Genomic DNA, 15,252 nt, shown 5'->3' with positions numbered 1-15,252 from the left:
AACAGCTGGCCTATAATGGTGTCCCCAGCCACGGAATGTTAAAATCACAGCGTTTGCAACATTTTCTGCAAACATGCATTTTGCCTGGTTCTAGCTAAACTGTTTGCATGGTATATAAATGTAATGGGAAGAAACTTGATTGCTGTCAGTAACCAGAATATGTTTATATTTGTTTCTTTTCTCACTGTAACTGGAAGTTAATTAAAAAAGCGATGGTCTAAGTAAAAGATATAAGCAAAAGCGTCACCAGGCACCACCCTAACCTGAGAATTGACAATTAGGAATCCTTTCTTTTTTAACAATAAACTGACTGGCGTATCAATGCTGAGACGCTTCTCTTGAGTGCTCAGCTGCCTGCCAGGCAGCGCGTTACCTACTTCCAATCACCTCCCGCTTCGTTTGTGCGCTTTTCCTCTCTGCAGCCTTCCTGGGCCGCCTCACGCGCGCTCAGCCCTGCGCGAGCTGCGCCTCTCCAGGTCTCAACGTCTCAACTGCTGTTCATCGCCAGGGCTCTAAGACAGCGAGCCATGTTCCTTCTGGTGCTTCTCACTGGACTTGGTGGGATGCATGCAGACCTCAGTAAGTCCAGGAATCCAGGCTTCCGAGGGAGACCTTGTTCACTCTTTCCACGGCCCAGGTCCAGCCCAGACTTTACCCTGGCTCCACGCTCTCCCGCTTTCTCCTGGCCCCTTGCTTCAAGGTCTGTGGCCAAAAAGGCAGAGAGGCAGCCTCCGACAGAAAATCGTTTAACTTCTCTGGGATGGCTTCCTGATGCGGAAAATGAACAAAAATGAAATATGTGGTTTTTTCCACATACAAAATTCTGCTACTCTACGAATAATTGCATCACTGTAAAAAAAGCTATCTATCAAGGATTTACTGATTTGGCAACTGTTATCCTCCACCTGCCCCACTGAAAAGTGCAGATCATCCTTGTATTCTATATTCTATATTTGTCCCTGCAAAACCTTTCTTGATGCATCTGTGTTTTCTCATTTCCACATCTGTTTATAACACTGAATCTGGTACTTAGTGTTAACTTAGCTGTGCCAGTGCCAACTGTGCGTGCGTGTGTGTGTCTGTGTGTGTGTTGAGAGAGGGATTTGCAGGGGAGAATGGGAATAAAAATTTGAGATCTTGACCAGGGGTCAGAAATTTGTAGGTAAGAATGACTAGAAAGACAGTGGAAAGGGCGAGATGTGTAGATTATTTTAAAAATAGCTGCTAATGTAGAGAAACAAATGCAGAATCAGAGTTAGAAATGAATAACATAAGACCACAGGTATCAAAATAACATAGTTTATATTTATTTTTAGATCCTCATAAAATCTTCCCGCAGACCACAATTCCAGAGAAGATTTCATCATCGGATGCAAAAACAGATCCAGAACATAATGTAATTTTAATAATATTTTTACTATGAAATGTTGTTCAAGTTGCGTTTAATGTCAAGACCAAAGGTGCTGAATGTGGGCAGGATTGCACTTCTTGGAGGCAGAGCTGACAGCTGAGAACAGGTTCACAAGAGGGAGCATTTTGATGTTTACGAATGTGTGAGACTGTGTGTGTGTGTTTCTGTTGATGATGAATGATTTTAGGGATAAGATCCCTTGGGGCCAAAATGCTAGGTATAGGATCCCCCAGGTTTGAAATTTAAGGAGGAAGCAGAAAACTTGGATCCCCCCAGGACCAGGATTAGGGTGAGGCAAGTGAAATGAATCATGTAACTACAGGATCAGATCCTGCCTGTCTTGTAAATTTTGGTATTTTTTTCATCATGGTGTTTTTTTGCATTGATTTTTAAAAAGGTTGCATTAAGATATGATTTATCTTGATAACTGAGTTTTCTGGTATCCTAGTTCTAGCCCTAGTGATCCCCTAGTGATTTGTCTTAGCTTTTACTAAGTCAGTGAGGATCTGAATAGTGATGACCTCTCGGCAGGCTTATCTGTTAATGATCACATCAATTTCACAGTACGAGATTGGTTGGTAGTGAATGGTCCTTCTCTAATAATTCAGCAGGAGAATACTTCTCACATGGCTTCTTCCAGTATAAGATAATCTATTGTTATTTAGTAATTACAGGCCTCCAAATTTTTTTTTTCCGTTTAGTGGTTTCAGAAATCTTTCCTCTCTGTTTCACATAAGGATATACTATTTATATCTTTTCCCCTTCCCCATATACCCTTTCTTTACCTTTTCTTCCTCTAGTAGCTGAGTTTTATTTACCAACATGCTTATCATGCAGCTTTGAACACCCCTCCACGCTGCCTCCCAAGTGAATGACTAGCTATGCTGTGGTGTATGAGCCCTATGACAGCTTCCCTTTCTGATTGGAAAGAAGAGGTGATATTACATCTTTGTTTAATTTCCTTTTTCCTGAGATCAGTAATGCCAACTCTCCCTTTCCATTGTTTATCACTGATAATCTTTGAATTCCTCACTTGTCTAATTTCCAGAATTTTTATAAAGGCATTTATAATATGGAAATTCAGTGTGTTTGTTTTAACCATAATGATTTAAAAATTTACATTGTAATATATTTTAGCAACAGAAAATTATAATTATTGTGGGATGTGATTTTATTTGAATATGTTTGGTATCATATGGGGTAGGACCTGCAAAAGTAAAAGTGCCTAAGGACGCACAGTTATAAGATTTTGTAAATAAAAATACAGAATACCCAGTTAAATGCATGTGTACATAAAGATAAAAGAGAAATACTACATGAGGCTTACTTATACTAAATTATTTGTTGTTCACCTGAAATAAATTATCAGCATCTAAATTACATACTTCCTTCTTAAATTACAGCTTCCTGATGATTTGACTTCCCCTAACAGTTCCCTGTTTTGTAGAATTTGCTTGCAGTTATAGTCTGTTTCATTTAGATCGCAACATAATTTCTACAGTGGTCACACCCAATGTATTTTATTCTTTTTTTCTAGTGAACATTTCCAGTAGTTTTACAGTTTTTGCACTTTACATTTAGGCGTGTGGTCCATTTTGAGTTAATTTTTGTAAGGGATTTAAAGTCTGTGTCTAGATTCTTTTTTATTTTTATTTTTTGCATGTGGCAATACTGTTGTTCTAGTACACTTTTTTGAAAAGACTGTCTTTTAAAAATATTGTTTTGCCTCTGCTTCTTTGTCAAAGATCCATTGACCATATTTATGTAGATCTATTTCTGGGATCTCTATTTCTTTGAACTGTTTGTCTATGATTTTGCAAACACCACCGTGTTTTGAGGACTGTAAATTTATACTAAATCTTTTAATTTTTTTGAGACAGGGTCTCACTCTGTTGCCCAGGCTGGAGTGCAGTGGCAGGATCTTGGCTCACTGCAACCTCTGCCTCCCAGGTTCAAGTGATTTAGCTGAGATTACAGGTGCCCGCCATCGTGCACAGATAATTTTTGTGTTTTTAGTAGAGACAGGGTTTTGCCATGTTGGCCTGGCTAGTCTTGAACTCCTGACCTCAGGTGGTCCACCTGCCTTGGCCTCCCTAAGTGCTGGAATTACAGGTGTGAGCCACTGTGCCTGGCCTTATACTAAGTCTTGAAGTTGGGTGGTGTCAATTCTCCAACTTTGTTCTTCACCTTCAATATTATATTGGCTATTTTGGGTCTTCTGGCTCTACATATAAAGTTGAGAATCAGTTTGTTGGTATCTATAAAATAGCTTGCTGATATTTTCATTGGGATTACATTGATCTATAGATGACGTTGGAAAGAACTGACATCTTGACAATATTGAGTCTTTATATCTATAAACATGGAATATCCCTCCATTTATTTAGTTCTTTTGGAGTTTTTGCATTAGTTTTGTAGTTTTTCTCATAAATATGTATTTTGCTATATTTATACCTAAGCATTTCATTTTTCAGGGTGAAATGTAAATGACATTGTGTGTTTCACTTAACTTATTACCTGTTCATTTGTTGGTACAAAGGAAAGATAATGAGTTTTTATTTTTATTTTTTTATTTTTTTTTTTTTACTCTCTATGAGGAATTTATTGATAGGTTATGTATTTTATTTTCAAGACCAGTACCTTCTCATTGTAAGAAATGAAACAGGTCCTTTAAAAATAAATAAAATTTGAGGAAAGACTTCTAAAGGCATTAATTAGCCTGTCTAAAATCCTTATAAATCTGCTACAATTTATGTAAAGTAACAGAAGATTGTGAAATTGGTATTTTAAGAATCCTAAATGATATTAAACAGCCTTAATCTTCTTAACAAGCTGTGATTACTTCAATTGACTATGTTTACAGTGGGAAATTGGAAAATGTACTTTCTTTGACTTGAATTTCAGGGCTAACCTGAAAGTACTTTTAGTTTGAATAGCAATTATTTACAGATTATATTAAAAATTACCATATTTAAAGTGAAAAATTATCATTGTAGTGCTATTGATAATAGCAAATGCATAATGCATGGGACATAAATCAGATTCTATAATTAAACATTTTTTTTTTAAGTTTTCCTATGCAAATTTTATTTTTTTCTTTTTCTTTTTTTCTTTTTTTTTTTTTAATTATACTTTAAGTTTTAGGGTACATGTGCACATTGTGCAGGTTAGTTACATACATATACATGTGCCATGCTGGTGTGCTGCACCCACTAACTCGTCATCTAGCATTAGGTATATCTCCCAATGCTATCCCTCCCCCTTCCCCCCACCCCACAACAGTCCCCAGAGTGTGACGTTCCCCTTCCTGTGTCCATGTGATCTCATTGTTCAATTCCCACCTATGAGTGAGAATATGCGGTGTTTGGTTTTTTGTTCTTGCGATAGTTTGCTGAGAATGATGGTTTCCAGCTTCATCCATGTCCCTACAAAGGACATGAACTCATCATTTTTTATGGCTGCATAGTATTCCATGGTGTATATGTGCCACATTTTCTTAATCCAGTCTGTCATTGTTGGACATTTGGGTTGGTTCCAAGTCTTTGCTATTGTGAATAATGCTGCAATAAACATACGTGTGCATGTGTCTTTATAGCAGCATGATTTACAGTCCTTTGGGTATATACCCAGTAATGGGATGGCTGGGTCAAATGGTATTTCTAGTTCTAGATCCCTGAGGAATCGCCACACTGACTTCCACAATGGTTGAACTAGTTTACAGTCCCACCAACGGTGTAAAAGTGTTCCTATTTCTCCACATCCTCTCCAGCACCTGTTGTTTCCTGACTTTTTAATGATTGCCATTCTAACTGGTGTGAGATGGTATCTCATTGTGGTTTTGATTTGCATTTCTCTGATGGCCAGTGATGATGAGCATTTTTTCATGTGTTTTTTGGCTGCATAAATGTCTTCTTTTGAGAAGTGTCTGTTCATGTCCTTCACCCACTTTTTGATGGGGTTGTTTGTTTTTTTCTTGTAAATTTGTTTGAGTTTCTTGTAGATTCTGGATATTAGCCCTTTGTCAGATGAGTAGGTTGCGAAAATTTTCTCCCATTTTGTAGGTTGCCTGTTCACTCTGATAGTAGTTTCTTTTGCTGTGCAGAAGCTCTTTAGTTTAATTAGATCCCATTTGTCAATTTTGTCTTTTGTTGCCATTGCTTTTGGTGTTTTAGACATGAAGTCCTTGCCCATGCCTATGTCCTGAATGGTAATGCCTAGGTTTTCTTCTAGGGTTTTTATGGTTCTAGGTCTAACGTTTAAGTCTTTAATCCATCTTGAATTGATTTTTGTATAAGCTGTAAGGAAGGGATCCAGTTTCAGCTTTCTACATATGGCTAGCCAGTTTTCCCAGCACCATTTATTAAATAGGGAATCCTTTCCCCATTGCTTGTTTTTCTCAGGTTTGTCAAAGATCAGATAGTTGTAGATATGCGGCATTATTTCTGAGGGCTCTGTTCTGTTCCATTGATCTATATCTCTGTTTTGGTACCAGTACCATGCTGTTTTGGTTACTGTAGCCTTGTAGTATAGTTTGAAGTCAGGTAGTGTGATGCCTCCAGCTTTGTTCTTTTGGCTTAGGATTGACTTGGCGATGCGGGCTCTTTTTTGGTTCCATATGAACTTTAAAGTAGTTTTTTCCAATTCTGTGAAGAAAGGCATTGGTAGCTTGATGGGGATGGCATTGAATCTGTAAATTACCTTGGGTAGTATGGCCATTTTCACGATATTGATTCTTCTACCCATGAGCATGGAATGTTCTTCCATTTGTTTGTATCCTCTTTAATTTCCTTGAGCAGCGGTTTGTAGTTCTCCTTGAAGAGGTCCTTCACATCCCTTGTGAGTTGGATTCCTAGGTATTTTATTCTCTTTGAAGCAATTGTGAATGGGAGTTCACTCATGATTTGGCTCTCTGTTTGTCTGTTGTTGGTGTATAAGAATGCTTGTGATTTTTGCACATTGATTTTGTATCCTGAGACTTTGCTGAAGTTGCTTATCAGCTTAAGGAGATTTTGGGCTGAGACAATGGGGTTTTCTAGATATAGAATCATGTCATCTGCAAACAGGGACAATTTGACTTCCTCTTTTCCTAATTGAATACCCTTTATTTCCTTCTTCTGCCTAATTGCCCTGGCCAGAACTTCCAACACTATGTTGAATAGGAGTGGTGAGAGAGGGCATCCCTGTCTTGTGCCAGTTTTCAAAGGGAATGCTTCCAGTTTTTGCCCATTCAGTATGATATTGGCTGTGGGTTTGTCATAGATAGCTCTTATTATTTTGAAATATGTCCCATCAATACCTAATTTATTGAGAGTTTTTAGCATGAAGGGTTGTTGAATTTTGTCAAAGGCCTTTTCTGCATCTGTTGAGATAATCATGTGGTTTTTGTCTTTGGTTCTGTTTATATGCTGGATTACATTTATTGATTTGCGTATATTGAACCAGCCTTGCATCCCAGGGATGAAGCCCACTTGATCATGGTGGATAAGCTTTTTGATGTGCTGCTGGATTCGGTTTGCCAGTATTTTATTGAGGATTTTTGCATCAATGTTCATCAAGGATATTGGTCTAAAATTCTCTTTTTTGGTTGTGTCTCCGCCCGGCTTTGGTATCAGAATGATGCTGGCCTCATAAAATGAGTTAGGGAGGATTCCCTCTTTTTCTATTGATTGGAATAGTTTCAGAAGGAATGGTACCAGTTCCTCCTTGTACCTCTGGTAGAATTTGGCTGTGAATCCATCTGGTCCTGGACTCTTTTTGGTTGGTAAGCTATTGATTATTGCCACAATTTCAGATCCTGTTATTGGTCTATTCAGAGATTCAACTTCTTCCTGGTTTAGTCTTGGGAGAGTGTATGTGTCAAGGAATTTATCCATTTCTTCTAGATTTTCTAGTTTATTTGCGTAGAGGTGTTTGTAGTATTCTCTGATGGTAGTTTGTATTTCTGTGGGATCAGTGGTGATATCCCCTTTACCATTTTTTATTGCGTCTATTTGATTCTTCTCTCTTTTTTTCTTTATTAGTCTTGCTAGCGGTCTATCAATTTTGTTGATCCTTTCAAAAAACCAGCTCCTGGATTCATTAATTTTTTGAAGGTTTTTTTGTGTCTCTATTTCCTTCAGTTCTGCTCTGATTTTAGTTATTTCTTGCCTTCTGCTAGCTTTTGAATGTGTTTGCTCTTGCTTTTCTAGTTCTTTTAATTGTGATGTTAGGGTGTCAATTTTGGATCTTTCCTGCTTTTTCTTGTGGGCGTTTAGTGCTATAAATTTCCCTCTACACACTGCTTTGAATGTGTCCCAGAGATTCTAGTATGTTGTGTCTTTGTTCTCATTGGTTTCAAAGAACATCTTTATTTCTGCCTTCATTTCGTTATTTACCCAATAGTCATTCAGGAGCAGGTTGTTCAGTTTCCATGTAGTTGAGCAGTTTTGAGTGAGTTTCTTAATCCTGAGTTCTAGTTTGATTGCACTGTGGTCTGAGAGACAGTTTGTTATAATTTCTGTTTTTTTACATTTGCTGAGGAAAGCTTTACTTCCAACTATGTGGTCAGTTTTGGAATAGGTGTGGTGTGGTGCTGAAAAAAATGTATATTCTGTTGATTTGGGGTGGAGAGTTCTGTAGATGTCTATTAGGTCTGCTTGGTGCAGAGCTGAGTTCAATTCCTGGGTATCCTTGTTAACTTTCTGTCTCGTTGATCTGTCTAATGTTGACAGTGGGGTGTTAAAGTCTCCCATTATTAATGTGTGGGAGTCTAAGTCTCTTTGTAGGTCACTCAGGATTTGCTTTATGAATCTGGGTGCTCCTGTATTGGGTGCATATATATTTAGGATAGTTAGCTCTTCTTGTTGAATTGATCCCTTTACCATTATGTAATAGCCTTGTCTCTTTTGATCTTTGTTGGTTTAAAGTCTGTTTTATCAGAGACTAGGATTGCAACCCCTGCCTTTTTTTGTTTTCCATTTGCTTGGTAGATCTTCCTCCATCCCTTTATTTTGAGGCTATGTGTGTCTCTGCACGTGAGATGGGTTTCCTGAATACAGCACACTGATGGGTCTTGACTCTTTATCTAATTTGCCAGTCTGTGTCTTTTAATTGGAGCATTTAGTCCATTTACATTTAAATTTAATAGTGTTATGTGTGAATTTGATCCTGTCATTATGATGTTAGCTGGTTATTTTGCTCATTAGTTGATGTGGTTTCTTCCTAGTCTCGATGGTCTTTACATTTTGGCATGATTTTGCAGTGGCTGGTACCGGTTGTTCCTTTCCATGTTTAGCACTTCCTTCAGGAGCTCTTTTAGGGCAGGCCTGGTGGTGACAAAATCTCTCAGCATTTGCTTGTCTGTAAAGTATTTTATTTCTCCTTCACTTATGAAGCTTAGTTTGGCTGGATATGAAATTCTGGGTTGAAAATTCTTTTCTTTAAGAATGTTGAATATTGGTCCCCACTCTCTTCTGGCTTGTAGGGTTTCTGCTGAGAGATCCGCTGTTAGTCTGATGGGCTTCCCTTTGAGGGTAACCCGACCTTTCTCTCTGGCTGCCCTTTACACTTTTTCCTTCATTTCAACTTTGGTGAATCTGACAATTATGTGTCTTGGAGTTGCTGTTCTCGAGGAGTATCTTTGTGGCGTTCTCTGTATTTCCTGAATCTGAACGTTGGCCTGCCTTGCTAGATTGGGGAAATTATCCTGGATAATATCCTGCAGAGTGTTTTCCAACTTGGTTCCATTCTCCCCATCACTTTCAGGTACACCAATCAGACGTAGATTTGGTCTTTTCACATAGTCTCATATTTCTTGGAGGCTTTGTTCGTTTCTTTTTATTCTTTTTTCTCTAAACATTCCTTCTCACTTCATTTCATTCATTTCATCTTCCATTGCTGATACCCTTTCTTCCAGTTGATCACATCGGCTCCTGAGGCTTCTGCATTCTTCACGTAGTTCTCGAGCCTTGGTTTTCAGCTCCATCAGCTCCTTTAAGCACTTCTCTGTATTGGTTATTCTAGTTATACATTCTTCTAAATTTTTTTCAAAGTTTTCAACTTCTTTGCCTTTGGTTTGAATGTCCTCCCGTAGCTCAGAGTAATTTGATCGTCTGAAGCCTTCTTCTCTCAGCTCATCAAAGTCATTCTCCGTCCAGCTTTGTTCTGTTGCTGGTGAGGAGCTGCGTTCCTTTGGAGGAGGAGAGGCGCTCTGATTTTTAGAGTTTCCAGTTTTTCTGTTCTGTTTTTTCCCCATCTTTGTAGTTTTATCTACTTTTGGTCTTTGATGATGGTGATGTACAGATGGGTTTTTGGTGTGGATGTCCTTTCTGTTTGTTAGTTTTCCTTCTAACAGACAGGACCCTCAGCTGCATGTCTGTTGGAATACCCTGCAGTGTGAGGTGTCAGTGTGCCTCTGCTGGAGGGTGCCTCCCAGTTAGGCTGCTTGGGGGTCAGGGGTCAGGGACCCACTTGAGGAGGCAGTCTGCCCGTTCTCAGATCTCCAGCTGCATACTGGGAGAACCCCTGCTCTCTTCAAAGCTGTCAGACAGGGACATTTAAGTCTGCAGAGGTTACTGCTGTCTTTTTGTTTGTCTGTGCCCTGCCCCCAGAGGTGGAGCCTACAGAGGCACGCAGGCCTCCTTGAGCTGTGGTGGGCTCCACCCAGTTCGAGCTTCCCAGCTGTTTTGTTTACCTAAGCAAGCCTGGGCAATGGTGGGTGCCCCTCCCCCAGCCTCGCTGCCGCCTTGCAGTTTGATCTCAGACTGCTGTGCTAGCAATCAGCGAGACTCCGTGGGGTAGGACCCTCCAAGCCAGGTGCGGGATATAATCTCATGGTGCGCCGTTTTTTAAGCCTGTCGGAAAAGCGCAGTATTCGGGTGGGAGTGACCCGATTTTCCAGGTGCCGTCCGTCACCCCTTTCTTTGACTAGGGAACTCCCTGACCCCTTGCACTTCCCGAGTGAGGCAATGCCTCGCCCTGCTTTGGCTCGCACATGGTGCGCGCACCCACTGACCTGCGCCCACTGTCTGGCACTCCCTAGTGAGATGAACCCGGTACCTCAGATGGAAATGCAGAAATCACCCGTCTTCTGCGTCGCTCAGGCTGGGAGCTGTAGACTGGAGCTGTTCCTATTCGGCCATCTTGGCTCCTCCCCCTCGATAATGAGTTTTTAATATTAACTTTGTATCCTGCAACCTTGCCACAATTGTTTATTTGTTCCAGGGTTTTTTTTTTTTTGGTGATTTTTTCAGATTTTCTACATAGACAATCATGTAATCTGTGAATAAGGACACACATTTATTTCTAGCAAATCTGTATCCATTTTATTTCCTTTTTTTGCTTTATTGCATTAGCTAGGACTTTCAGTGTGATATTAAAAAGTACTGGAGAGAAGGGAAGTCCTTTGCCTTGTTCCTGATTTAATAGGAAAACTTTCATGGTTCTCACAGTTAAGAATGACATCAGCCATTAAGACCCTATCTCCAAATATGGTCACATTTTGAGGTGCTGGGGATTAGTATTTCATCTAATGAATTTTTAGGGGGGTTACAATTCAGCTTATATCAGTTGGATATTATATATGAAAAGATGTGGAGGCTCTGGATAATGTGTCTTTCGAGAGTTTTTTCCTTCTATTGGTTGGTTTTGTACATTTTTGGTTTATTTTAGTTTTTTTTGTTTTAGCTTTGTAAGATATGTGGATTTTAAATTTTATTGTTGCTTTCATATTATCCTTTAATTTTAATCTTATTTGTTTAATATCAAAGGATTTTAGAGGGCACAATTTTAAAGGTCCCTTCCAAATTCCACTTATACTTCTTTTCAGAATGCCATTCAACCGATTCCTCACAGAACATTTACCCGAATCAAAGTAGCTTGTTATGCTCCAGTATAAAGTTGAGGAATTGAAAACTGTTAAATGCTATTTCTTAAATTAACCAAATACATAATTTAATGACCTTTGCATTTTCTATTATCTTCTATGGTGTTCTCTAGACATGTCTTTAGTCTCCCTGTATTCTCTCCTACATTCTATTCCAGAGGAGTTTGATTGCTCACACAGATAAGTAAAATGCAATGGCTTTTGATGTTATATTGCTAGAAGTATATTACATTTCTTGTACTTATATCTTTTGGGAGGGTCTCTTTCAATGAGCAGGACAATTTACCTTCCAGGAGAGCTCTAGGTAAGCAACCAATGGGTCCTCACAATTGAGGTGGACATCCTTGATGGTGGGGTCTGTCTGAACTGAAAGATAATCATCATCAGGTAAGCTTCTCCCTCAGAGGTGTGAGTAATAGTGAATAGCAGGCAAGTGAGTGCTTTATCACTTAGTTCTCAATGCAGAATTCTGAAGCTCCAAGTATCTGTGTGGGAAGGAAAGCCAATATAATGGTTACAGGTTGTTATTAATTTTGTCAATATTTTAAACTCTAATTTGGAGAAGATATGCTATTTGGCATGTGTTATTATTGAATTTTTCTAATAATTTTGTTATAGGTTATTTACATGATTACCATAGAAGGAAAGCCATATTTTGTCCATCTCAAAAAGCAGTAAGTAATTAGTTTGTCCTTTCAAATTTTAATACTTTGGCTTCTTAATTTCTAAAAGTATGTATAAGTAGAATGAATCATTTTGATTCAAATATATTGATGCCTACTCTATACTGGGTATTGAGTAAAGTCCTAGGCATGCAAAAGAGAATAAAACATATTGCACTGTTAAAGAATTTATAATAAAGATACATTCAGATACCTTAATAGAAAAACAAATAATTTTATTATAATATGGTAATATGATAAATGTGTAAATAGTATTACTTGGAAGTCAGGAAAGGCTTTTATGGAAGAGGTAAGAGATTACTTGTATCTTAAGGGAAGAGACAGAGCTATATAAAGTAGAGGGGCAGGACAGGGGGACATTTTTTTTTCTGAGAGAGTCTTGCTCTGTTGCCCAGGCTAGAGTGCAGTGGAGTGATCTCGGTTCACTGCAACCTCTACCTCCTGGGTTCCAGCAATTCTCATGCCTCAGCCTCCCAAATAGCTGGGACTACAGGTGTGCACCACCATGCCTGGCTAATTTTGTGTACTTTTAGTAGAGATGGGGTTTCATCATGTTGCCCAGGCTGGCCTTGAACTCCTGCCCTCAAGCAGGAACTCGGCCTCTCAAAGTGCTGGGATTACAGGCGTGAACCACTGCACCCAGCCAACATTCTGTTTCGAGAAGAAATCATGGTAGAGCACAGAGGTGTGAGACAGAGTGGCTTTTCTGATGTGCACAGTCAATGTGAATTACTGAAGCACAAATTTTCTGAAAAATAGAGGTAAAAGATTCGGGAAAGGTAGGTAGGAGCCAGGCTGTAGAAGATTCAGAATGCCATGGTCAGATATTGGGAGCCAAAAATGGTTTTAAGTATGTACTTATGTAGCCACATTGAGTCTTTTAGGCTGTTTTTGAGGGGACAAAGTTAGAGTTAAGGTGATCAATTATATCACGATACAGTTTAGGTGAGTAACAGTGGTGGTTTGAACGATGGCACCAGTGATAGCACTTGAAAGAAAAATCGGTGGACCTCAATATAGATTTGGTAGAATGATTAGTAAACAGTGAGGAATTTCAGATAATTTAGTTGTCGCTCAAGAAAATGAATAGGCTATAGCATAATTAACTGAGGAATATGAACAGGGGATATATTTGTGTGAGGAAGGGGTGATTTCAGTTTTTTAGCACATATGAGATATCCAAGTGTGTTTTTTCCTCTAGATCAGGGGTGTCCAATCTTTTGGTTCCCCTGAGCCACACTGGAAGAATTGTTTTGGGCCACATATAAAATACACTTATGATAGCTGATGAGCTAAAAAAAAATTTAAAAATCTCATAATGTTTTAAGAAAGTTTACAAATTTGCATTGGGCTGCATCCGAAGCCATCCTGGGCCATATGTGGCTAGGAATTTGAATCTCTGAAAATATTCAATAGGAATATTGGAAAATAGTTTTAGCTATAGGTATATAGATTGAGCAGAAAGCAGTAGCTTGGCTGTGTTTTTTTTTTAATGAGTGCTCTTACGTAGGGTGCTTATAAATAGATCGTGGCTAAAGACTGGACCTTGGGAAACGGCAATGTTTCCTGGGATAGGTTGAACAAAAACAGCAGCCAACATGGAAGATAAAGCTGGAGGGACCAAGGAGGTAGGAAGAATAGCAGAAGAATGAAGTGTTATGTAAATTAAGTGAGGGGACTGAGTGGCCACAGTTTTCAAAAAGAAGCTAAAGGTCCAATGTAACAATGATTTTTAAAAATGCCTTTTGGATTTGGCATTCTAATATTTGTGGATCTTTTCCAGGGAAGTTTTAGGGATAATAAGAATTGAGAAAGTGAAGGAATTGTGTGTAGACAACTCTTTTGATGAAATCTGTTAAGAATTGAAAAACATGTACATAAGGAATAGCTACAGTAGAACATGGGGTCAAGAAAGAGTTCTTTAGGATAACAATGACTTATTAGTATCATTTTAAATAGCATTATGATAAAAATCCAGTAGAGCATAAGAGTTCAAAATTATAGGATAGAAAAAGTAGTGTCCTCCGTATATGGCACAGGATGGTATCTGTAGCACCAGTGTAAGGGTTTGTTCTGAATGAAAGCAGTAATCTTCTGGCAATAAAGATAAGGAGTGCAGATGGGAACAGGTGATCTGACAGTGAGGGAACATGGGGGTTTTGTGGGATGAGTGACAGGAGTAGTCTCAAGTTTTTGAATAGTTACTGAGGGAAATAAAATTCTGACCGGAGTTATTGAGAAGAAATTGGCCCTTAGCATAGCTTAGCAAATATGAATTTGTAGTGAGACCAAGTAACTCTTTCTACATTTTCTGTTTGTATTAGTCTGTTTTCACACTGCTGATAAAGACATACCCTCCCAGCACTTTGGGAGGCCGAGGCGGGTGGATCACGAGGTCAGGAGATCGAGACCATCCTGGCTAACATGGTGAAACCCCGTCTCTACTAAAAATACAAAAAATTAACCGGGCGTAGTGGCGGGCGCCTGTAGTCCCAGCTACTCGGGAGGCTGAGGCAGGAGAATGGCGTGAACCCGGGAGGCGGAGCTTGCAGTGAGCTGAGATTGCGCCACTGCACTCCAGCCTGGGCGACAGAGCCAGACTCCGTCTCAAAAAAAAAAAAAAAAAGACATACCCAAGACTGGGCAATTTACAAAAGAAAGAGGTTTATTGGACTTACAGTTCCACATGGCTGGGGAGGCCTCACAATCGTGGTGGAAGACAAGGAGGAGCAAGTCACCTCTTATGTGGATGGCAGCAGGCAAACAGAGAGCTTGTGCAGAGAAACTCCTGTTTTTAAAACCATCAGATCTCATGAGACCCATTGATTATCACAAGAAGAGCATGGGAAAGACTCGCCCCCATGATTCAGTCATCTCCCACTGGGTCCCTCCCACAACATGTAGGAATTATGGGCGCTACAAGATGAGATTTGGGTGGGGACACAGAGCCAAACCGTATCACTGTCCTAACCTTACACTTTGATTTTGAAACTTTGGTATAAAATCTAAAATCAATGAGTGAAATAGACAAAGACTAGAAAGTTCTATGCTGGAAATTGGGACCTATGCTATTTCCTCTTCATGTCTCTAGCAATCTGAGTTGCTCATTTATCTGCATTTTTGTATTGTATGTTATTCTAGTTAAAATGTCTCACTAAGCACCTAATTCAGTTTAAGTGCTAGAAATACATGGACAATAATAAAACAAGTCGATTAGCACTACTTTAAATTTTTCAGTAAAAAGAAAATTTGTATAAGAATATTTTTTCTACCTTTTTTGTTTCACAACTTGAGCA

The 15,252-nt window shown here is 39.1% G+C and overlaps 1 protein-coding gene across 1 annotated transcript in view; it reads left to right on the top strand.

Annotated features, from left to right (window-relative positions):
* The first annotated feature begins 453 nt into the window (after window positions 1-453).
* The window catches only part of LOC101128857 (disintegrin and metalloproteinase domain-containing protein 5), a 97,913-nt gene continuing 83,114 nt past the window's right edge, over window positions 454-15,252 (top strand). The window contains exons 1-3 of the mRNA XM_063709325.1: window positions 454-579; window positions 1,317-1,396; window positions 11,892-11,947. Of these exons, the coding sequence (XP_063565395.1) occupies window positions 528-579; window positions 1,317-1,396; window positions 11,892-11,947 (188 nt within the window). The 5' untranslated portion in view covers window positions 454-527. The remainder of the gene's footprint in view (window positions 580-1,316; window positions 1,397-11,891; window positions 11,948-15,252) is intronic.

Source organism: Gorilla gorilla, chromosome 7 (assembly GCF_029281585.2).
Source record: "Gorilla gorilla gorilla isolate KB3781 chromosome 7, NHGRI_mGorGor1-v2.1_pri, whole genome shotgun sequence".
Lineage (NCBI taxonomy): Eukaryota > Metazoa > Chordata > Mammalia > Primates > Hominidae > Gorilla > Gorilla gorilla.
The sequence above is the reverse complement of the archived record's forward strand: the minus strand, read 5'-3'. Positions and strand labels throughout refer to the sequence as shown.